Genomic DNA, 24240 nt, shown 5'->3' on the forward strand with positions numbered 1-24240 from the left:
CCTCCATACATCCAATCAACAACCCATTGACATATCCAGGAAGTAGTCCAGCACCAATCAGAAAGTAGTCGTAGTGATTTGGCTCCACCCATGATCCAACCTCTTCTTTCAGAAGTTGTGCAAACTGACAACTGCTGTCTTGGAAATTGTGTTAAGGTAGTTGTGAGGCCGACAACATTGACTAATGTCACGAAGTAACGCGGTAATGACAATTTTGAGGCTGGAAGTTAGTTAACAGTGCAGTTGGTTGTTTGTGTTTGTAGGCCTACTCACACAGGGAAGAAGAGCATTGTAGTTGTAGTCTGTAGCTGTACAGAAATGTAAAGTGAAGACTGCGACATGACGTCGTGAATTCACTTCAGAAACGTTTGCAGCTGGAAAAGTTTGTTTACAATGCATAGATCGCGTGCTGGAAAACACAACAGTAAAGTTAGGTTGTGAGCTGTTTAACAGGACATTATACTTTTGCCACTCTTGTTACATAAACAACTTTATCTACTAAACGTGGCTGATCATGTCAGCATCACCAGCAGCAGCCAGCTCATCCCAGCAGCGGGTTAAACACAGCGGCTCCCCGACAGCCTCCTGTTCCTCCTGTAGCAACAACACCACCACGGTCCGGTTGCAGCCTATCCGCGCCACGGTGCCGTACCAGCTTCTGCGTGGAAATCAGCTCAGCCCAACCCGCTCCGCTTCCTGCTCCTTCTCAGTAGCCGGGAGCAACACAGGACCGACGACGTCCCGTTGCTCCAGTCCCGCCAACCCGGGTGGAAGCGGCTCGGACGGCAGGCTGGTCCCCAGGCAGAGACATTCACCGCCGGACAGCAGGAGCTCACCAGACCGCTCTCCCCAATCGCCTGTCTCCAAAGGTAATTTCGTCCTTTAAAGTGAATTAACTGTGTCTTTAACGCACCCATCATCGTTCAGATAGCCTTGTGCTAACTTAAGCTAAGTGTCGTTTTGTAGCGACCGTCACGCCAAACTACCTTAGAAAAACTGCCAATCTCACGTTTTTGGTGATAAGTGAACACCATACGTGTATTTAGAATTCAAAATCAAATACGTCTCCGAACAAATATACGCTACTCTTCTATTCGGCATCGGCATAGTTCAATATCCAACGTTACATTTAAATATAATGTCAACTTTAACTAAAAACCCTACCATCTGCCGTCAGGCGCCACGTTGTGTTTTGGTAAGAGAAGCTAGTACAAATGGTAAGGGAAGCAGCTCAAAATATTACACTGTAATTCAAATTAGCGCCGTTTTCCAAATAAAATACACGCCGAATTGTAAAGTGGGCTGTAATCATTCACATTAAGGCTGAGAGATTGATTCAATGATTGTATAACTTTCCCAATAACCCAGACCAGCTACAATTCTCAAGTTTTCCATAGCAAGATTCAGTGTAGCGAGCCGTTCTCTCAGTTGATACGATTTAACTATCCATTTCGGGGCGAGATGCTAGGCTAGTTCGCTAGCTTTTTAATTGGGTCATAGTACATCAGGGATCTTGTAGCTGACGTTATAAACATCGAGGTTGTACACAACACGTACACGATATTGAAAATAATATATATTTCCATTTCGCCACCATGTTCCTATTTCTATTATATTATAAGTAATATTTTTTTTAGCACAGCATAGCTTATTCTGTTTTGGTATATTATTCTAGTGCGCGACAATTGCGATTTAAACGGATTAATGTGGTTTTTATGACATTATAATGGCATTATCTCTGCCACGATGAGGTAAATATGTGAGGATATGGATGCCTGTGTGGTGATGATGCAGTTACTCTGTCGAAGATAAACAGGGCTCACAGCTCAACATTTCATGGATGATTAGCCAGATATTCAGAATCTGTTATAAACACGGAAAGGTTATTATGGATTTGTTACATTTAGGTTGTTTGCCATCATTGAAATGGAAAAAAAAAAAATGTCGTCAGCTGGTAGCTCTGTGGCTTCTATGGCAACATTGGGGCCTAGCAGTCTGTGAGACATAAACAGAGCCCTCTGGGCAAGCAGGCCAGCCTCTGCAACTACATGCATACTTGTAAAGATACATGAACGAACGAGATTATACATGTGTCTACAAGGAGGAATACTGTGTCTTTGCAAATGTATCAAATTATTTAATTATTAACGTTGGTCCAGCCAGCATATTGCATGTGTCATGGCTACTACTACATTACCACACATGTTTGTGTGGAGCATTTAGCTCCAGTGTTTTAGATCTGTTCAGGATGAAGATATTACCGGCTATTATGAGGACTTGAATTTGCATCCGTCCACACTTAGATATCATTGCTGGTAGCAGTGGCGTGTCCAGGGCAGTTTGATTGGGGTGGCCAAGGTGGGGCATGAATCAAGCCAGGGTGGCACTTAGCATGGTGTTTTGGACAACTGCCAACAGCCAATAAACACACAGAGATAGCTTGCCGAAGGCTGCCTGTGCCATCACCGTCTGACATATTAGATAGATGCATGGATGAGCTGACATTACTTCATAACATTCCTGTTCATGCTGCTATGCACATTTTAAGCGATTTAGATATTCTTGTGGTCAGTAGCCACTAGTATTTTAAGCATGTCAATACAAAATTAAAGTTGCAGTAATTAGGCTGGGTGGTATCTATTTTTTCATAACTTCATACCTTCCTGGAATGTCAGCGGTGTATACAGTATATGACAGTATCAGTGTGCGCCGCTGATGTCGTGGGCATCACTGCTCAGGCAAAGAAACAGTCTTGCCGATTTTTTTTTCCTGCATGATTTGCACGGTTATCAGCAAAAATAGACTTTAAAAATGGTCTTTTCATAATTCTATTAACTTTATACCACCTTTTACTACAGCTTCGATGACATTCAAATGTATCTGTTTTACTCCTGTTTCTGTCTCAAAATAAAAGCCCTCTGATAACATTTCCGTCGACAGAATCCCTTCAGTTGTTGCCACATGGCATCTTACCATGAAACATTTGCAGGACTGTGTTGTTGACAATGCAGTAGATTGTACAGCTTCATAAATGAGTGGAGTTATATGCTTTTAATTGAGAAAATACAGTAGTTATAACAGTTGGCAGCTCTGTATCAGTGCCACAACAACAAACGCTGCCAATGTGAACACACACTGCTCACACATGCAGCATGGCATGGGCATAACCACCAGGGTACGATATGTGCACAGCATGCAAAACATCTTTAATACAACCTCTCCAGTATGACGCTAACAGAAGGATGAGGGTACATATTTTGGACAGTATTTAAAATCACACTGTCAGGATTTCTAAATACTCTGGTTTACTATAACAGCATGATACCGCCAATGCCTAGCAATAATCAATATTTTAAGTCTTTTTAAAATTTGATATGACTATGTTTAATGGTAAAGTTGAACGTAGTCGCAATAAACCCGCAGAGAATTTTCCCCCTCAACTTTGCGGAGTGTTTAAGCCCCATTTAGCTCAATGTTTTGGTTTTACAGCCCACAAACTGCATCATCAACTTTGTTTCCAGCAGCTGCAGGCAGCAGCTTTCAGCTAAAAAGCTCAGATAAACCCACTGTACACTAGTGGCACAGCATCAAACAGCAGACAGACAAAGTTAGTGATTAGCTAGTAAACATAGCTGAGCATTTAAGTGTTAAAGAACCAGATATTTTGTACCGTATAGTTCATATACTGTATCTAAAGATGGACAATGTGTCTTCACTTTCTGCCTCTGTAAAAACATCTAGCCAAAACCATCCCTGATATGGATGCTACCATCTTGTGCTTTTGGAGCCACAGTCTGCACAGTAGTGATCAGAAAGTGGAGCCGCTGTATCAAGTTTTCCGCCCATACACCCATGTGACCCAGTCGCGCACAGCAGCATCGATCATGAGCACACCAGTTGACACAAACAGCTGTCAATCATGATGTCACACCCCTTTATAGTGTCAAATAAGAAATTAATCGAAAATTATCGGGAAAAACAAACACTTGAACATACATCAGGGTGATAAGAACTACTAATTTTGCCCCTGCCCCATAAGCTAATATGAAGCGGGTGGGGTTTATGACTTTTAGTGCAGCCAGCCACCAGGGGGCGAATGAGATGTTTTGGCTTAATTTATGGAGAGTTTGCATGTTGTCCTTCTTTATACACAAATCCGGCGACCACTTTGTGTCCTCCGGCGACTTGCAGCACTGTGAGTACTGCAGTAGCAAATCTCAGTGCGTGCTGCTTTCTGCTGACAGTAACTGCAGCAACGGTTGTAATTTTTTTTTAAGAATCTCACCTAATTGATGCCAAAGTTTGACACAACTTTGTACATAATGTTGCTCTGCGTGGGCTGGAAAAGGCAACTGTTAGCTTACATGTTACTGTTAGTGATAACAACTTTATAAGTCAATAATATGTCAGATGTGTTTACAGCGTCACTACTGCCCCCATGTGGCCACACATAAATTAGTAAATTACGTACTATCAAATGAGAGAGCGCTGTAATACTGAATATTAGCACGGCTATGATTCGGTCAAAGGCACAAGGCAACAGGCATATTCTACTATAGGTGTTTCTCAGAGTAGTCAATTAGTTGCCCGGTCAACAATCTAACTCAACACAAGTTGACACTGTGTATTTTTTTTCAACTAATTCCTCCTCTGTGGTTTTAGCAGCTATGCTGTACATTTACATGATATTTTCACCACTAGATGTATTTGATAGCAGAGCAAGTATGTAATTATGTTTATATTATATTATATTATATTATATTTAAGTATGTAATTATTCTCTAAATGACCTATGCTACTATTATTTTTGTTTGAGCAATCGTTAACTAGATTATGCCTTATTAAATAAACATAATTTAAGGTAGGTCAAAAAGACTTTTGCTTTCCATCCAAGAAACCTGTTGCATTGTTTACTGCAGTCAAACAGTAACTCAGCTCAGACAAGCCTGCTCAGGTTTAGTACAATCAGACAGCGGCTCATTGGTACAGCCTCTCAGAGCCAATCGAGGACTCGGTTATTTTACCTACCACCACATGGTTCTCGCCTACATTAGATTGCCTAACCCTTTACTGGTTGTGTATGAGATGTTTTTGACAAGTGTTTATCATTATTACTGTGGGAAAAAAGATATCTCTCAGGCGAATAAACAACTAGTTGTTGCATCAGTCATTGCTGCCCTAGTCTAGCTGGGCCTTTCTTTTGTGGCAATAGTGCATATTCGCTTGTCAAATTGTAATAAATTTGAGCTGGACATGAAAGAGTTGTGTTAAATTAATCAGCCTCTGCAAGCAAATCTGTGATTCCGGGAATTTATTTTTGTGAAATTTCGCTGTTTTAATTGCTGTTATGAGCAGACTTTATCTTGACTTGTGCTTATGTGTCATGATGACATTGTAATACAGAAACTATAAAATCCACAACAATATTACCTATGAGGAGATGGCTAAACAAGGAGAGAGATGATTTTTTTGTGTGTGTGTGCATATTGTGGATGTACTATGTGTATGCTTTAATTTTACTCGACCGACCTTACAATAAACCGTTACCTGCCATTCATTGCATTGGGGTGAGAAAACAAGTGCAAGACAGTGTAAAATTATATGACATAAAGTGATAAATTCTGTGTATAGAAATGAGGTGCAAAACCTGTGAAATGGTCCTTTTAAATATAGCCTTTTGAATAATGTATGAGCCCCTGGTGGGAGTGTTTCTCTGCGGTTTGAGATGGTCATATGACTCAAAGTCATGCTGGACGACCTTGTTATTCCAAAAAGGTTTTCAGCATCACCCAAATGTAAGAATGAGCCCAGAGTCCTGACTGAGCAACTGTAACTAACACAACACTTACACACTGTGGTTGCATAAATCACACAAGGCCTGTGGCTCTACTGATTCACTGGAAATACTGTGGTGTTGTCCTGGTCAACACTGACAGTATTTGCATAGGATGATAAACTTTTTTTCTAATGTTTCACAGAATACTGAAATTAGGCACCTTTTTCAGACTTTTGTCAAAATCAGTAACATACTACTTTTTGTAGGTCAAATGTCAATGTCATAAAATTCCTGGAAAAATAAAAATCCTAAAACAAAAATTCCTAAAACAGGTCAAACATTTAGTGAAATACATTCTTTGTGTTAGTTATTCAGAATCTCGTGCTGTGCTATACAACTGATAAAATGGTTGCACATGATTCACATTGGCATATGCAGCTGGTTGGCGGCAGAAATGTCTAACCTGAGTAAAATTAGAAAAGCGTGAACAGTTTGTTAATCAGCAAATGCCTTGGAAGTGCTTGATTAATAATGTGTGGCTTTTGAATGACAAATATAATACCCAGGGATCATGCAGGTACTTGCAGTACTTGCTTGAAGCACTTGAATTTGGCACTCAGACATTTAAGTGCTGGAATACCTTGAAAATCAGACATTTTTTCACTTGGTCTTTGAAAAAAGCACTTGAATAAAATTGTGAGAACAGAATGGAAAATTATTTTATCAAATGTATTAAAAAAATGCGGTACCCCAGTAGCTCACCTGGTGGAGCGCGCACCCTGTGTACAAAAGGCTGTGTCCTTGCTGCAGCAGTGGCACGTGTATTTAAACTGCATAAAGCAACTGTCATACTATCTATGTGAAGTCTATGTTAACCCTTTGTTAATACCTTAGGTATTATAACACCCAGGTATCTATGTCTATGTATATGCGCATTTTTGACACTTGCACTTTGGACACACTTTGGCGCTGAAGTTACTAAAGGTGTCTCGCAAGGGTCTGCTTTGGGCCCTCTGTCATTTCACATTAGAGTTGCTGTACCATGCAATTATTCAAATAACTTAGTGCCTAGATATTTGTTTTCCTGTGCACAGCCCTCCTTTTAAAATGAGATCCTGAGCTCAGTGAGTTGATCTGTCTCTATGATTAGTTTAACTAGAATGATTAACTAGCTAACCAATGTCTTAGCCACTTTGTATTCCCTTGATGCCACTGTACCTTTTCCTGAAATGTGTGACCCTACAGCCTGTGTAACAAGGGATGATTTACAACTTGATTACAAAATATAAGAAATCAACTGCCTGCAAGTGGTATTATGATTATTGGCAGAAAAATATTATTTATAGCACTAAATACTCAGCCTATTTTTAATAAAAGTTCCTGTGCTTGAATAATTAAGACAATATTATGTCTGTGGAGGTTGTGGTGCTCTGTGCTAGATAGCTGTAGTAGATCCACTAAAGTACTGATTTAGAAAAGTTCTTCTAAATAGGAGCTACCGTGTTGAGCTACTTAACATATATGGAAGATCACAGCCAAGTCTAATTTAGTCCCTTGAGTGTACCTGTAATCCTGTGGATTTATAGAAAGTGACCTAGCCCTCTACCTTGTTTAATTGGCTTCTCTGCTGTTGGAACAGAAGCCAATACACTAGGTGACTACAGGAGCACTGGCCAGATGAGGCATCATGTGTGAGCATGCTTAGATGTTATCATTATCCTCCTGCCCTCAGAATGTGAATTTTGGGCTATAATAAAACATGTTTACCAAAGAGCATGTTTCAGAGGAGAATACTGACAGACTTGAACTACTTATGTTAATGTAAGGGTTTGGTAGTTGTTGGAGCTTAATGATTCTCTGTATTTATTTGTAACTCAGAGATGGCTGGCAACAGACATAGACTGTAGGAAATAATGGACGTAAATGCTGTGACTTCACCCATTGGATTGTGGACTCCCATTTTGAAGCCTTGAGTTTGGCATTTTGGCCAATGCTATCTTGGTTTTTTTTTTGGAGCCAGATGTGGCCATATTTGAACGAGAGGTTGAAGCTGTGGGAGAGCAACAGGTGGATCTGACTGAGAAGCCAAGGACAGTATTTTACATTTTTTTGGTCTGCATAACTTTAAGCCTTAATAAAATGTTAAGGGGTAAGTTTTTTTTTTTTTTTTTTTTTAATTCACCTCTGTACAGTTGTCATGAACGTTTAAATTATCTATAGACTCCAAAACCGTTTTTTCGTACCAGGCTGTAAACATGTTTATTTCTGCTGTAAAATTGGGCATTTTAACATGGGTGTCTACAGGGAAGGTTTCCCTTCTAGACCTAATCTGAAGAGGCTGTTTGAGGAACTGCAGTTTCGGGCACTTTTGTGTTGGCTTCATTTTTGAGCAGGTAGTGTATTGGGAGGTTATCAGATCTTTTTGGCCTGCTTGAAATGTACCACAGCAAAATTATGGGCCAAAAAAAGCAAGGCAAGGCAAATTTATTCTTATAGCACATTTCATACCCAGAGGCAACCCAAAGTGCTGTAAAAATTTATTAAGTCAAAGTTCATTGTCCCCAGTCACAAAGCATGCCCCAGAAAGACTGTACAAACAGTAATTTCAATTCAATTTCAATGTCAGTTTGATTTATAAAGTCCAATAACACAACATCATATACATAAATACATACATAAATAGCCTTGGGGGGCTTTACAACATACAGTATGACATCCCTCTGACCTTGGACCCTCACAGCGGATTACTAAAAAACTCCCCAAAAAAACATAGGGCTGCTGATTTAAGTGATAATTCTCTGTCACTATTAGTGTTATTATTGCATTAAGCTAATATATCTTGGCCTTTGTCTTGTCTTTTTATCTGTGCAGCTGAAAGAACAAAATCCCAGCAGGTCCGGAGCTTGGGGGCCATTTGGCGGACTTCCTCCCTGGGTGCCATTACTGGGCCCTACCTCACTGGGCAGTGGCCTCGTGACCCACATGTGCACTACCCATCTTGTATGAAAGATAAATCCACACAGGTAAGCACAACCCCCACACCTCTTTTCCCATATGTGCTGTATCCTGCCTCCTAAAGAGATGGAAGCATGACAGAGAAAAGAGATGAGCAAAGAAGATGTGTGTATTTAATGTTAATGTGGACCTGCCGTTGCACATTTAACCCACGTTAGACCCATTTATATGAGTCAGTTTTCACTCTGTTTGTCACTCTTAGTAGCGACTTCAATCCGCATCATGCACTTGCATGACCTCGACCACATGAAATTTGAACTCACACGCTGCCATCACGGTCGCAGTCTAGAGCCTTGCTTATGCCATAGCTGTAATGTACTGTGTCATTCTTGACCTTATTCGTGCCCACACCTTCCTGCACTGTGATCCTCTCATGCTGTTCAACCTCAGATGTCCCCACACACACTGGTCTATACATCCTGTCTCTTCCAGGTTGTGTGACATTTACCTCCTACGCATCTGTGGGGCTTCAAAAGACAGATGACCTCTTTGCTCTGAGCTTACAGTTTGTTATTAACGATTGAAGTGATACAAAGGCATCATTGTGAGAGTCTGCATGTGTGGCACTGCTGTTTGACAGATGTTTGTACAGACAGGGATGTCTTCCCCTCATACATCTGCCTGCTTAGTTTCATAATCCACCAGTCATCAACCTAAACAAACTACATTACAGATAGTACAATGTGATTATAATTTATTGGATTGATGGTAACTGCAAAAATAAAATCCAAATTGTAATAAATCAAATTAATCCTTCAATAATCAGTGATTAAAAACTAGCTTTAACAAGCCCAGATCCAGGTTTGCTAATAGTAATGTGCAGGTGTAATGTTCTTTTCAGACTCCTGGATGTTGGAGTGAGGAAACGAGAGAGAAGAGGAGCACCCACCAGCGCTCTGCATCCTGGGGCAGCGCCGACCAGCTTAAAGAGGTATGACACTAACTACAAGCACACTTAGGCCAAACCCTTTGTTTGATGAACAACATGAGCCATATGTACACATGCATATGCCCTTCTCCGCATTGCAGAAATTGAAGGGCCCTTCTAATGTAAATTAAAACTAATGTAATGTTGGATTAGATGTAACACAGTGCCTTCAATGTCTAACTAATAAGGTGATAATTGTCTGTACAGTCATGGGTACATTCCAAACAGGAATTGTTAATAGTTAATATAGCATAGTCCTGATGCTTCCAATTTGACGAAAATGTAAACAAATCTAGAATAAAAAACACTCAAGGAGTCGCGCAAAGTCAGAGCATAACTTGCCTAATTCAAAGCAACATCTAAACATAGGAAAGTAGTTGTCTCGAATTTGTATGAGGGCTCCCTGGACTTTAAAAAGCCCTGCTTTGAAATATTATTTTCTTATACTGAAAGGTCAGTTTTTACCTTGTTTGCCCCATTGAAAATCCCCTTAAACTGTTAACTTATCACTAGGGCTTTGTCTTTGGAAGTCTTAGCATAGAGTAGGTAGCACTACTTGTTTTTTTATCCATGTTCTCATCTCTTGGCGGCGTTGTTGATGATGTGATGACATTCACTGTGTCTCAGTTGTGGGATGACATTTTTACTGTGGCAGCAATGGTGGGTGGGTGTGATTTTTGTTTTTCATAGATCTTGATTAGAAAATAGATCTACCAAATACAGCTTGTTCATAAGTACTACTTTGTGGATTAGCAAGAGCCAGAGAGTGTGCACGTAACGACAGACATTTTGATGCCATACAAAAAAAATTCTTTGATCATGAAACCTGGTGTCGTCCTGCAGTTCTCTGGTTAATCAGTGAGGGTATGAACCACACTGAATGAGGGTGTTCTGACTGATAGCATGCATGCATTGCATTGTTGAATCAATGCTTATTGGCAGATATTGCGTGTGCGTGCGTGCATGCATGTGTGCGTGTGTGTGCTCACGTGTCGTCCAATGTCGCAAGTGTCATTAATTTGTGGGTGGATGTACAATGTAAACCTGCAGGGGCAAATTATGATTCAGCCTGTGTTTTTCATTAGGTAATGATATGATAAAATCATATGTGAATGCCAAATCATGTGTACCTAAAGGTCCCACAGGGGTCTATTTTGGGCCCTCTTTTATTCACTTAATAAACAATATTATCTCCGTCACTTCACATTAACGCTGGCTTACCATGCAATCATTCAAATGAATTAGATATTTATTTTCTTTGTCAAATGTAAAAAATATTGGTTTTGGCTGGACTAATTATCTATATATTAACACTAAAACCAACAAAATGTCAGGGGTTTTATTGATTAAAACTGTAGCCCACTAATATAGTTATGGTTTTCTTTGACAAAGAAAAGACTAATGCAGGACAATGATTAGTAAAAGAAATAGCTGATAAAGTCAACAATACTTGCCTATGTACAATTTAATGTTGCAACTTGGTGTGTTGTGCACATTTAGCTTTGATTCAAATTTTTATATAAAATTTCATTTCTTTTATTCCGCAGGAAAGCTGTGTTTCTTTGGCTCTAAGGTGCTACCAGTAACCCAGTATAGGCAGCTTTGGTTTAAGTTTAAGTTTAAGTGGTTTAAGTAAGAGGGAGTGTAATGTTTCCTGACAATACATAAACAGCTGCCAATTTATGATACTTTCTTATTAATTTTAATTCTTAATATAAAATGTTGTTATGAATAGTTAAATAAATGATGCAACATAATAAATAGTAGGCCTAAAATGGACCCCGTGATCAATATTGGCTGATATTCCAGCAATCAGTGATCTGTGATGAGCCCAAAAAATCTTGATCAATCTTGAAAATCTTGATGCATATAAACCCCAAAAGGTTTTATATGCAGCATAAGTAACAGTGTATGTGTCACGTGTATTCACTATCTAGTGTACTAGTAGTGAATGACATGCAGTTTCTGTATTATTGACATTTTCTTTAGACTGTATGATCTCCTGTGTGACATCACTGGTTTGGTACATGTGTCTTTATGGTGCTGATGGTTTACAGCAGCGACAGACACATCCTATGAAGCTGCACCCAGCATGGCACTATCAGCCCCTCTCAGCTCTTCCCTGCTGATACTCAGCAGCAGCAGGGAGGTGGCAGATAACGCTATCTCATTCTTTAACTACCCACTTCCCCTCTTTGCAATGGCCATAACCCGCTGCAATTTATGGTCAGCCAAGTCCCAGCTGGCTCCTCTCCGCCTCCTGCAGCAAAGGGAACAAAAAGGGCCGGCCGGATGACGGCTCAGCCCTCACTAATGTGTGCAGGGGCACGTTACTTAGTTACAGAGCTGCAGAGGAGCAGCGCTGACATAGATTCCACAGATGTCAATAGACAAGCTACAAGGAGGAAGTGGAGAGAGGGCAGACCTGAGCAGTGCAGCTGTTTTAAAGAACCACAAAAATGTTAGCAGGGACGTTAAAGTGTGTAATCATCTGTCTTATTCTGCCTATATCTACATGATAGTATGCCAGAGTAGGTGTGTTTTAGTTGGTGTACTGACTTAAACTTTTTTTTTTTAATGTCAGAGCTCTAAAAGACTCACCCCACTGTCTGTTGTGGAATACCTGACAAGTGCATGGCAGGCTGAGATGGAAACAAAAACTTAAAGGGCTGCACAGTGTAACTGTTTCAATGGTCTAAATATAGGGATCACATAACAGCCTTTTGAGACAGAGCCTGCATTGATTAGTACTGCATGTGTTCCGTTTCTACAGTAAAGAAGGACAGTGTCTCAACTGTGTGAGGGAACATGTATGGACATGTCCTGGAGTACTGGTGTACAGCGGAGAACTGGGAGTTCCTTCATCTCTCTCTGCAACCCCGTCTCCAGCAACATGAAACGTGTTCTGTTCCATTTATTTTCAACTGTTCGAAGCATTTTGACCAAAAATAAATTGGTTCAGAACTCAAAAAGTTGGATCCCAGCTGCAACCAAAAAATAGCGGGGGCTGCCTTGACCTGAAGTGCAAACCATGATGATATCAGTGGGCGTGTCTTATTCTAAAGGGAGGAAAGAGAGGAGAGGAGTCTTGCACCTAATAGTAATCTAAGTATTTTTGTCATGCAAGAGCAAGAGCTTGCAGGTAATCAGTGTACTACATTTATTCTGTGTCTTAACCTGAAATTCTACTCAGATCACAAAGAATAACTCTCAGTGCAGGTGATGTGTGTGTCGTTTCTACTTGCTGCACTGGAAACAGTGACATCTGGTGGACTTGTATTGGGTCTATAGAATGCATCTCCATTTTGTAGCTTTATCTGCTGCTTTCTAATGAGAATCTATAGAATTTATTAGACAGTGGAGAAAAAGGAAAATGATAGCCAGGACAACACTGCAAAGCAGACATTATAGCTTGTCAAACAAATATAACTATTAACATTATCAGTTGTTGCATTGCATGTCATAATTGCTGGGAAAGTGACATTATTAATGCTGTTAGTTGTGGTGCTGCATGTCTATTACGATTTAGGTTGGAGTGGTTCATTTATTTATTTTTGTGGAATTTATATATTTATATAATATTTTTGTTTTTTCTTTTATAAAACATCACAAACTGGCTAGCTTTTCTCAGGGCTTTTAAACACCTGACACATCATCGTATGAAGTTTGCTCCGGTGTCATGTCATACATTCAAGAAAACCAAAACCTGGTGCTGCTCATCAAGCAAATACAAAAAATATATAAAAATAATAATAGAAAATGAATAACAGTTCTCAGAGGTCCCAGGTCTTGTTTGTAGTGATGGTACTGTTTACCTTAGAAGAGACTTATCCAACTCATGGCCATTTTCACTTTATTTTGGTTTTTACACGAACCACTGTCATTACACTCTTAGTGGGAAAAAACTAGTCAGTTAATATTCTCTTTACTCAAAGCAGTAGCTGCTGCTGTAGTTGCAGAGATCCCACAGAGACATCACTGCAAACAAAACAAAGTCTGACCGTCCAGGAAACCTTTTATTATTGTTATTTATCAACTAACTTTCTGGGTACCTAGATGCTTAATGCCTGTGTCTCTTTCCTGTCTTCTGTTTCCGTTGCTTTCTTCTGCTCTCCTGTTTGATTTCAGCAGATCGCAAAGCTTCGGCATCAGCTCCACCGCAGTAAACAAGGAGGACGCCACAGTAAAGACAAGGACCGACTGTCCCCCCTGCAGTACAACACCATCACCTACACCGCTCACACCAGCACTACCAACCACACCTCCACAGCCAGCCAAGTTCAGGTAGTGCACTGCTCACGAAAATCTTTATAATTGTTCTCAAGGTGGTAGGTCTGACATCAGTGTAATTCATATTCACTGATTTGAAAACATTGCACAATACACCTATGGGGGTAAAAGAATTTTATCTGTATGTAGAAGGTTTTTATAAATTCCCCTTCTTTGCAATGTCTCCCCAGACTTTAGTCTCTAGTCACCAGCACAGACAGGCATAATATGTACTTTTGTAAACACAACCTCTGACATTACATCAGCTTTGCAAGCAGTTCGTATTCAAGAAGCCTTGGCTGGGTGGAAAGGTTGACTCACATTTTATGCTTCTGTGCCGGTGATAGCCGAGGCCGGAGGCATTATGTTTTCGGGTTGCCCTTTTGTACGTTCATCCCATTCTTGTGAACGTGTTATCTCAATAACACTTAAGAAGAATTCCTTCAAAACTAGCACAAATGTCCACTTTGAGTCAAGAATGAACATGTTTGACCAGGGATACTCAACTTGCTTTGCTTGGGGGCCACTTCTGCAAAATGACTGGAGGCCAGGGGCCTGTTACAGCAGATGTTTCTAGGATTTTAGGACATTTGTAGGATTTTAGGATGTGTTTAGGATTTTAGGACATTAGGGGCTTAGGTAGAACCTCTGTCAGGGGGATCCTTCACTGGCACTTTTTTTATGTACAAAGACAATTCCTAGTGTGAATCACTTTATTTTTATTGTGAAATGTTTGGGGGGGCACCCAGTACCCCATCTGTGGCCAGATTTGGCTCAAGGGCCTTTAAGTTGAGTATCGCTGGGTTAGACTTTGGCAGTCCAAGGTCAAGGTCACTATCACCTTGTGTTCGTCATATTCTTGTGAATGCCATATGTAAATAACACCTTGGGGGAATCTCTTCAAATCTGGCACAAAAGTCTATTTGGACTCAACTTTAAACCGATTAGAATTTGGTGGTCAAAGGTCAAGGTCACTGTGACCTCACAAAACGTGTTTTTGGCCATAACTCAAGAATTTATAGACTGATTATGACAATTTTACACAGATGTCGAATAGGATGAAATTGTGAAGTGATGACATTATATAGCCAAAAGGTCAAAAGCACCTTTCTGGCCATTATCTCATATCTCAGAAACAGAATGGCACTTTAGTTTGAAAACTCAACGAGTGACAACTTTGTTGTCTACCTTGAAACAGTGCTGACTGTATAGATTGTCTTTGTTGCTGGGGGAAGATGTGTGTGAAGCATCCATGTTTTCACAGACATGGTTGAAACTTGACTGGTACGCGAAGGCGTACAACAGTGTTGCTGTAATTCTAGTTTTTTAACCAAACACGGTGTGTGTTCTGTAGCAGTTTTCCATGTCGAAGTCGGCCCAGATGCCGCTGTCCAACATCACAGTGCCAAAACCTTCCATCTCCAGGGTGCCCAGCAGTATGGAGGGCATCAACCATGAGCTGGAGAAGGTTTTCATCAAAGACAACGGAGAGAAAGAAGAGCTCAAGGTGGGGCTCTCTGTCATTTTAATCCATACAGGGATGTTTCTCAACCCAGAGTATGTTGATCTAACTCAGGTTTTGACTCACTTAGCCCCAGCTCTGATTAGTATTCTGTCCTTCCTCCCTGCTGTCTGTCTCTCGTTGAACTCTGCAGTCCCTGGAGGTTCCTGATGGGCGGCGGGCACCCTTCCCTCCTCAGCAGCGCAGCAGCAGCACCCGCAGCGTGGACACCCAGACTCCATCAGCCCCCGGCCGGTCCAGCAGCTGCTCCAGCCTGTCGCCCTGCCCCTCGCCTGCCTGCCCACCAGGATCACATGACGGCAGTCCTTACTCCACAGAGGATCTACTGTACGACAGGGATAAAGGTAAAAAACATCAGACAGCTGTTGAAGCATTGACCTAATGGGTCTCTGGCTTTAAGTTGTAACTTGTTTCTGGTGGATCCTTGTAAACTCAATTTTAAAAAACGGATGCTTTAACTTAAATTAAAGTCAGACTGAATATGCTTATTTTTACATTTTATACTCCTTTTTTTTTTTTTTTTTTTTTTTTTACCGTACAGTATGTTGAATAATCTGCTGCTACTTTACCGCAGCTGTTTCATTAGCTGGGATACATGTGTAGACCAAACCAACAATGAATGCATCCGACTAATGAGTATTATTATTTCCAGCAATACTTCTCCTCTGCGTCTTATACTTCTCATGGACAGTCAGACTTTGTTGTGAAATTCTCAGGTACACAAGCTTGACTTGGTTTATGGAGCCTCCTTGCAAAACAATGATCAGAGAGTATTTCTATCACTTGTATTTGACATATATACATAAATATTTCGATTATGTCTAAGTATTTTGTAATTAGTATCTGACAAGGCTAAAAAAGTATAATATGAGTTCTGACAAGATATGTTAAAGTAGAATAATTTAGTGTTTTCAAAATACTCAAAATACTTTCTCTTGGTCAAAACCTAGTATATGGCTGGACATGTATATGTATGTGTATGAAACACTGGAGGCCTTTTAACTTTAAACGAGAAGTGACTGCATCCATTCATTCGCGGACCTGCACACTTTTGTCCAGGGCTGGACTCATTGTTGCGGTCCAGCCAAAAAAAATCCTGTAAATATGTGTTAAAATGATGATCAGAACACTGAAGTACAAGGGAGCTGCTTTCTCTGGAGCTCTAACCACTAATCAGCTCCTTTTTGCTCAGTTTAACATAACTCTCCCCACTTCAGTTGTGGTCAGTAATGTACAGCCCTCCATGGTTTGTTGAGGCCGTGCACCCATTGGCCATTACTGCACCATATTCTAGCAATAATGATAATTTGTGAAACATCTATAGGCACCAATTAATCAGCAAAACCGATAAATCTGTTGACCTCTAACTCTCACCTTGAAGCCAGAAAGCTCATAGGGAATCTGTAGGTCTTGATTAATCATTGTAAAAATTGCTAAGTTAACAGCATGCCTGTGGAGATCTTTCCCTAAGTACCCCAGAGTAGAAATAAAAGAGATGTGGGTGAGTGTTTGGAATTGAAATCAGTGTGGATTGTTACATTTAATAAGCACATCTACTCCGTGAGACAGATGAATGGTGGACTTAAAAGATTCAGCAACGCTTAAAAAAAAACTCTGCCAGTGTTGCTTGCCCTGGGGCCAGTTTCTACCTTGTATCTCTGTGTTCACAGACAGTGGAAGCAGCTCACCACTGCCCAAGTTTGCCTCCTCTCCCAAACCCAACAACAGTTACATGTTCAAGCGAGAGCCGCCAGAGGGCTGTGAGAAGATTAAAGCTTTTGAGGAGATGAGGTATAGACTGTTTGATACTTGTGCTGAATTTAAACGCTTCCCCGCTGCCCCAGGATTGTCTGATCCCCACTGACACTGCGTATATTTCTCTGCAGCTCCAGGCAGTCCACATCAGCGTCAGTCCCCCTTTTCTCCTGCCCCGACAAAAACAAGGTCAACTTCATCCCAACGGGCTCGGCGTTCTGCCCCGTCAAACTCCCAGGCTCCCTGCCCCTCGCCCCGGCCCTGGAGCCCGAGGAAGACGAAGCGGCCTCCAGCTCAGAGCCTCAGGGGGCAACATCGCTCTACGGAGCCCCCACTCAGGTCTCCACGAGCACCAGCACAGACGACCCCCCAGAGGAGCCTGGCTCGCCCTCAGAGACTGCAGACCCCCAGACAGACAGCCCGGCCATCAGCTAGACCTGAGCAGAGCTGGCCTCTGACTCCGGGATCCACACTAGCGACCACCGACCATCACCACTGACTGTCCAACCAACACCTCCCTCTGCTCTGCCAGGGGAGCCTCCGTCTCTCTGTGCTGACCCCCTCCACCCCCCTTCTATCTCTGCATGACGTAGCAACAATGTCCCGATTAACCACCACCGCCACCACAAAGACTCGCCACCTTAATATTCTGTCCTGCATAATGTCTGAGCTGTTGTTGGCAGGGAAGGACCTTATGGTTAAAGGTTATCATATGCAGGCATCAGAGGGAAGAATGGAGCACGATGGATGGGGGGAGGGGCATGCATTTTAAACTGGTAGTATATTTCTGATTAAATTATGTGTTGTGTTCTGTTTCAACATTCACAGTATGAATAAGCTCTCTAAACATATATATACACATATATCTCTATGAAAAGAAAAATGCTTGTTTAAAAAAATCCAAAACTGTGTATTGCTGTGTTATGTACCTAACAGGAAAAACAGCTGTACTATTCAGGATTATGTTTACACGATCCAGGTTACATTGTTAAACCCTGTCTAAAAAGAAAATGCAATGAGAAAATAATTTGGGCAACGAGAAAAAAACTACAAAATGGCCTCAAATTGGTTGCACAGTGTCTGCATCTGGCCTCGCTTCAGGTATTTCACAATCAGAGTCTATACTCAGGTAATTTGGAATGTATGTCCATACAAATATCTGCAGCTTGACAAAGCAGAACAGATTCACTGTCATTTATTCCTGGTTTCTCTCATTCCCAGACAAATCATTCCTTTGTGTTCCAGAGTCCAGTCTGAGACTAGACTTGTGATAACTCGCTGCAGAGGGTTGAAGTCGTTGGCGTCCCCTTACGGTTCTCCGACTGGTGGTGGGAAACTGTATGGACCACACACACTGTGACTGACGGCATTAATGGCTGTGTGTGTGTTGATGGAGGCATGCCGGACAGAGACTTTGAGGACGCATGGTGGCTGTCTGATATTTAAGCCTGCACATGGTATGTGATTGGCTCTCCTGAGCTCCTGTTGACAGTGGACCAGAAGTGGACGATTCTGCAGTACCGTCATGTGAAGAAACAATCAAACCGCAGCATTTGGATATAAAGAGCTGCGGATTGGAGGTACAGTTGTGCAAACATTTTTCTGAGATAGAAATCTTATGAGTTAAACCTCAGTTTTCGTAGCCAAAGAAGACGTTTTCTTGTGCAGTTTAATCTGAGTTTATCAAGACAAGAGCCAGAGTGATATAGGAGTTCTGATGCTATTATCAGTATTTGGTACTCAAAACAATCATATTTTCACCAAATTAAACCAAATTATTTAAAGCAGTGGTTCCTAACTAGTCCCGTCATGGGCTCCAGATATCTACTTAGTCATTGGTTTAAGGACCTCACATTAAAAATGACCACATATTCAGTTTTATTTACTTTACTCACTTTGGCTGAGAACACACAGAAATAAAACCTGTTGAAAGAAGAAACAGAAACACCACTTCAAAATAAAATTTCTGTGGTGGAAATTAACTGTACTTCCACATAAAATGTCACAAACTTGACACAAGTCACCTGCGGTCCATTCAAAATAGATCCGCAACCGACTTTTGAACCGCCACCTAGCAGTTTGGAACCACTGCTTAAAACAGAGCCTCTTTAAGTTGGATTGTTAAAGAAATCTGACCAAGATACGTACCAAGCAGAACATTTCCCATCTAGTGATCTATCAGCCAACATTTCTTCCTGTTTATAAGATATTAGCTAATAAAACTGGACTGGCAGATTTATTGACTGCTTAAAAAGAATTTCAGTTTGAAGGACTAACAAATAATCAATTGGAAAGCAAACCTAATATTGAGGTCTAAACGGCCCTGACACACCGGGCCCACTATCGCCCAACTGTCGAAGGTCGGAGCATTTGTCTCTCTAGTCTGTGCCGCCACTGTTGGCACTAGTTGACTGTTTTTTGGCTAAATTGGTGTCTGATCCACTGCAGGATGTCGTTGAGTGAAATCTCTCTGATTTGAAGTTTAGCTCTGTGCACGAGAAGAAAAAGTAAGGGAGGCAAACAAAAACCTTAAGTCAAAAGAGATAGAAATCGAAACAAACCTGTGATATTAGGTAAGATTTTTTTAAGCCATTGAGCTCTTTAGGGCAAACGCTTTGTAATTGTGTTATTTCTTGCAAGTAGATAGAAGACAGTAAATAGCATTTGCTCTTTCAACATCAGGTTGTGTTGCCATGTGCTAATTTGCTAACTAGCATCTTGAATCCATCCGGTTGATCTTCCAGTTCCCCTTTTTGAATGACAAATATAGACTACTGCCACCTGCTGGTATGGAGGGTTATGTACTCTCACACATAATGTACATGCTAGTTGGCGGTTGGCTGTAGTTTCTGAGTCGTATTGAAGCGCAGCTTCCTCGATAAGACACAGGCAACACAACAATCGGCCTTTGACACCACTAGTTCTTTGACGTCTGTTTGATGCGTCGTTGCTGTAAAACATTGCACAAAATGTAACAGTAGCACAAGTAGTCTTAAAATTAGCAAACTAACTGTTATACAGCAATATCAATGAAATGTGTGCCAACACCATGTAACATCACATGAATTGAGAGTGTAGCCTTTGAGTGTGTTGCATTGAAAAGTGTAAAATTTAATGCTTATGAATTCAAAATTGTCAATTGCAAAAGGAAAAATGTTTAATTTTCTCTTTTAAAAGGGATATAGTCATACAAAACAGTAGCACAAGTTTAGCACTAGCCACCATGTTATACTATCCATTAGGCTGTCACTTAAAAAAAAATCCAGTTTAAATGGATGAGAGCTAACACACCGGTCTTGTTAGAAAATGTAGCCACAGTCCACTAGCCTAATTTTAAAATATATTGTCGAATATGGAGTGCCTCCATTGCAACGCTAAATTTTGATTTCAGACAGTCTCACAAATATAATCTAAAATAATCCCCTCATCAAGTGGGAGTTTAAATTTTGAATGAAAACTGTAAGCCTCAAATGAAGACAGGAATCAGGTACAAGTGCTAACAAAGTATACACAGATGTGGCATTTTCTTGACTGAAATGGCTAACAGCTAGGGGAACAGCAGGACTGGGTATTGTCTGAGATTTTTCTTTTTAAATATATTCAGTTTAATGCTGCGTTTCATTGCAAGTCGGATAAGTCTATAATTCTGTTTTGGTTTTTCCGACTTCTGATCTTAATGTGTTCCAGTGCATCTAAACTTGGAAAATATGGATGCCGGCAGGAAACTCATGTTTGCTTGGCTAGCCCCTAAACATCAGAAGCATGTGGTATGTCAACAACACCATTCACAGACACCCCTCCTCCCATGGAAAACCTTGTGCTTATTTTTAGATATTACAGTAGGCTACATGCTATTTTATTAATGTAGGTAGCTAACAGACAGGAGGAGTAGGCTAGTAGGCTACTACATGCTCGCAAAGACTCCTATCAAACACAAATCAACTGAATGGAAATGGAAATGCCACTTTAAAGTTATTATAGCACAACACAAACATTACATAAAAGTAAAATTGATGAACAGGTAATTCTGCTTAGCATTCACCGTGCACGCTGCGGAGCCCCGACTTGAATGGCCGTTCTATTACCGTATTTTTTTCATTTATTAATGACCTCTGAGCACAGTGGAACATGGCTTCAGTACCTACAACACCAACAACAACAAAACTTATTTCACCACCTTTACTCTTGATACAAATGCAAAAACTCTCAAATGTTTAAAGTTGTCTCAATACAATCAGTTGCTTGCACAAGAATTTTGCCTAAAAAAATGCAACCAGGCCTCAATTGGCAATATAATATTTTAAAGCTGTACTACTCTATATCTTTATATTCGAAATGCTAAAAATTGCTGTGTGTATGAGAAAGGGATCACTTGTAATGATGAGTATTTCATCCAACTCTGCAGCTCTCAGTTCAGTGGGGTTCTTTTTAGCCTATTTTAGCTTATTGTTTTGTTTTTATGGCCCACAAACTCTGTATACTATCTGCCAACCACAAAACGGTGTACGGAGAGTCGAAAATTATCAGCCACAAATCCAAATTTCTTTCTTGGGAGTTTCTGAGAATGCTAATGTTGCTCTGTGTCTGCTGGATGCGAATAAGCAGTTGTCTTTAAGCCTGTTCTGCTGCCACTAAAGCCGTGTTTCCACCAAATACTTTTGGTATTTAACCCATAAGGACGTATGCTTGTGCATCAACCCTAGATTGGCGTTTCCACTGAAGACAGAATTAGGTGAGGTTGTTAGCGTCACTGCTCCATCCAGCTCTCGTGATGCAGAGGAATGTCTACACTTAGCTGATCATGCATGGAACAGGGTTGCGCATCAACGATTTACAGTCTCTTTTGCAATCAATGGGATATTTAAAAATAGCAGGTATGTGCTTTGAGTTCTTGTAGACCAAGAGGTACGATTTTCTCATGACCAATCAATGGACTGCAGTGTTTGTAGCTCTACCTTGAAGCATCAGTTCAGTGGGCTAGGTACATCAACAGAGGGGCAATGAAAACACAGGTCAGAATGTTACGGATCTGTTGGCATCACACTCAACTTTTGACAATGGAAACGCAAAAATAACTGTTCTAATGTGTAATGAACTGAACATGACCAAACTGTTTGGTGGAAACGAAGCTCATGTAGTAAAAAAAAAAAAGGAAAAAAAAACAAACAATCAATGCAGCTTTAAACCAGAACAATACTATAAGTTATTATTTTACGCCACTTTTGGACACCTTTACATAATTAGTGCTACAGAACACAGTAGCACCTTTCGGCCAGTACACGGAAAGTATTAAGGTTGGATACCCAGTTCTAGGCAACAGAAGCCACACGGTTTGCACAAGCTATAAATGAACTATAGCCATACAAGATGAATGTTTGCACAACTTTTGACTCCAGTCTGCATATCTAAACTTAGACTGTTTTGATAATTCAGATAATTTCTATTCCATTAAACTCATTCCATGAGATTTTAGCATCCAAGACATAAATAGACACATGATGATTCATTCCTAAAATATCTCTCAGCCTTTTGATTTGATCGCTTTAAGAGACTAGCTACAGTACTAAGAGATGTTTGGTTGCAGATACAGTCGCGCCTTCATGTGTTTGATGCACAGATAAAAGGATCACACTGGCCTGCCTCCCTCTCACTGTCTGTTGTTACCGAGTGTTGTAGGCACCCTGATGCTACCACCAAGCAACAAAACCTGAACATCTCATGTATCCTCTAGGCTATTAAATGAGCATCGCCATGCCCAAGTGTAAATGAAACACAGCCTTCATTTGCAAGAGTGAAGCATAACCCATGTTTATTTTGATATCTGGTGTGCTTGTGGAATCCCTGCATTGACGCTCCATTCATATTTTGTATATATGTGGCTTTTAAAGAGGCTCAATGCAATGTTGTGGTTTCTTAAAACATTTCAGCACCTTACCAAGAGCTATGGCTTTCCCAATGTCCCACATATACTCGACATTGGTAAACTAGATGTGTGCAATAATAGGAAAAAAAAAAAAAAAGTGTTGTCCTCCCGGATGTTGTTCGTTTTTTGACGCAAGCGTCTCATCTTGCATTCCTTTGGTTTTGAGCATGGGGGCTGGATCAGCAAGTAGTTTGTTGCTAAAGCCATCAACTGATACAAAACCAGCACTGAGAGTGACCAGAGCACATCACTGGCAGGTCAGAGTGTTCATCAACTCACTACATGATACTCCTTGTGTAACCTGCAGTGTCAAAGTTCATGCACAATGGCAATAAAAAGACTATTGGTTGTTTTGTCCACTTCTTAGTGTATGTGTGTCTGTGATAAGAGCGTCTGTGAGCATCACTACTGATATCAAAAATACCCAGGGTGTGTACCCTTCAACATCTGAATGTGATGTACTGGGTGAAACTTGTGACCCAAGGTTAAAATGATCAAACCTTCGCAGTTATGTTGAGGTACTTATTTAATGTTTGTGTTAAAATAAGGACTTAAGTGGTGTAAAGGGAATTGGGGGCTAGAGTGACCTAAAAAGGCAGGTGATGCAATTATGAAATTTTGTGTTTGTTTGACTCACACAGACTTTTTTGCTCTTTTTACTACGTCAGTTGCTCTGAGCAGTACATCTATTGCAGACACCAAGGAGTGACTTTGACGTTGGTATCATATGCTGAGGGGTGTGATAAAGCATTGGTTTCGAAATAATAATAAAATGATAAAAAAATAAAAATACTAAAGTAGTAAAAGTAGCAAATTGATTGAATTATACTATAGTATTTTGTCCAAAATAGCAAAAAAAAAAAAAGTAATAGTGTAGTATGTCATCCAAAATAGAGTAAAAATGTCATACTATACTATGTCGTCTGTGATAATGCAAAACATAATCAGCCAAAATAGCAAAAATAAGTCATTCTAGAGAATGTTGTGGAGAATGGCATAAAAATGTTATTCTGTAGTACATTGTCAAAAATTGCACAAAAATGTCAAAGTAT

At 40.5% G+C, this 24240-nt stretch overlaps 1 protein-coding gene across 4 annotated transcripts; it reads left to right on the forward strand.

The window, feature by feature from the left end:
- The first annotated feature begins 150 nt into the window (after positions 1–150).
- glcci1a (glucocorticoid induced 1a) lies at positions 151–23547 on the forward strand. 4 transcript variants are annotated; one of them, XM_042506079.1, is made up of 8 exons: positions 151–869; positions 8648–8799; positions 9633–9722; positions 13848–14003; positions 15343–15495; positions 15644–15854; positions 17181–17301; positions 17397–23547. In XM_042506079.1, exons 1-8 carry the CDS (start codon positions 515–517, stop codon positions 17698–17700), a joined length of 1542 nt encoding a protein of 513 aa, XP_042362013.1. In that variant the 5' UTR covers positions 151–514; the 3' UTR covers positions 17701–23547. The 4 variants fall into 4 exon arrangements, with proteins under 4 accessions (XP_042362013.1, XP_042362015.1, XP_042362014.1 ...); XM_042506081.1 differs by having other exon boundaries at positions 15346–15495; XM_042506080.1 differs by having other exon boundaries at positions 152–869; positions 13851–14003.
- The last annotated feature ends 693 nt before the right edge of the window (positions 23548–24240 follow it).

The sequence above is a fragment of the Plectropomus leopardus genome, chromosome 18 (assembly GCF_008729295.1).
Source record: "Plectropomus leopardus isolate mb chromosome 18, YSFRI_Pleo_2.0, whole genome shotgun sequence".
Classification (NCBI taxonomy): domain Eukaryota; kingdom Metazoa; phylum Chordata; class Actinopteri; order Perciformes; family Serranidae; genus Plectropomus; species Plectropomus leopardus.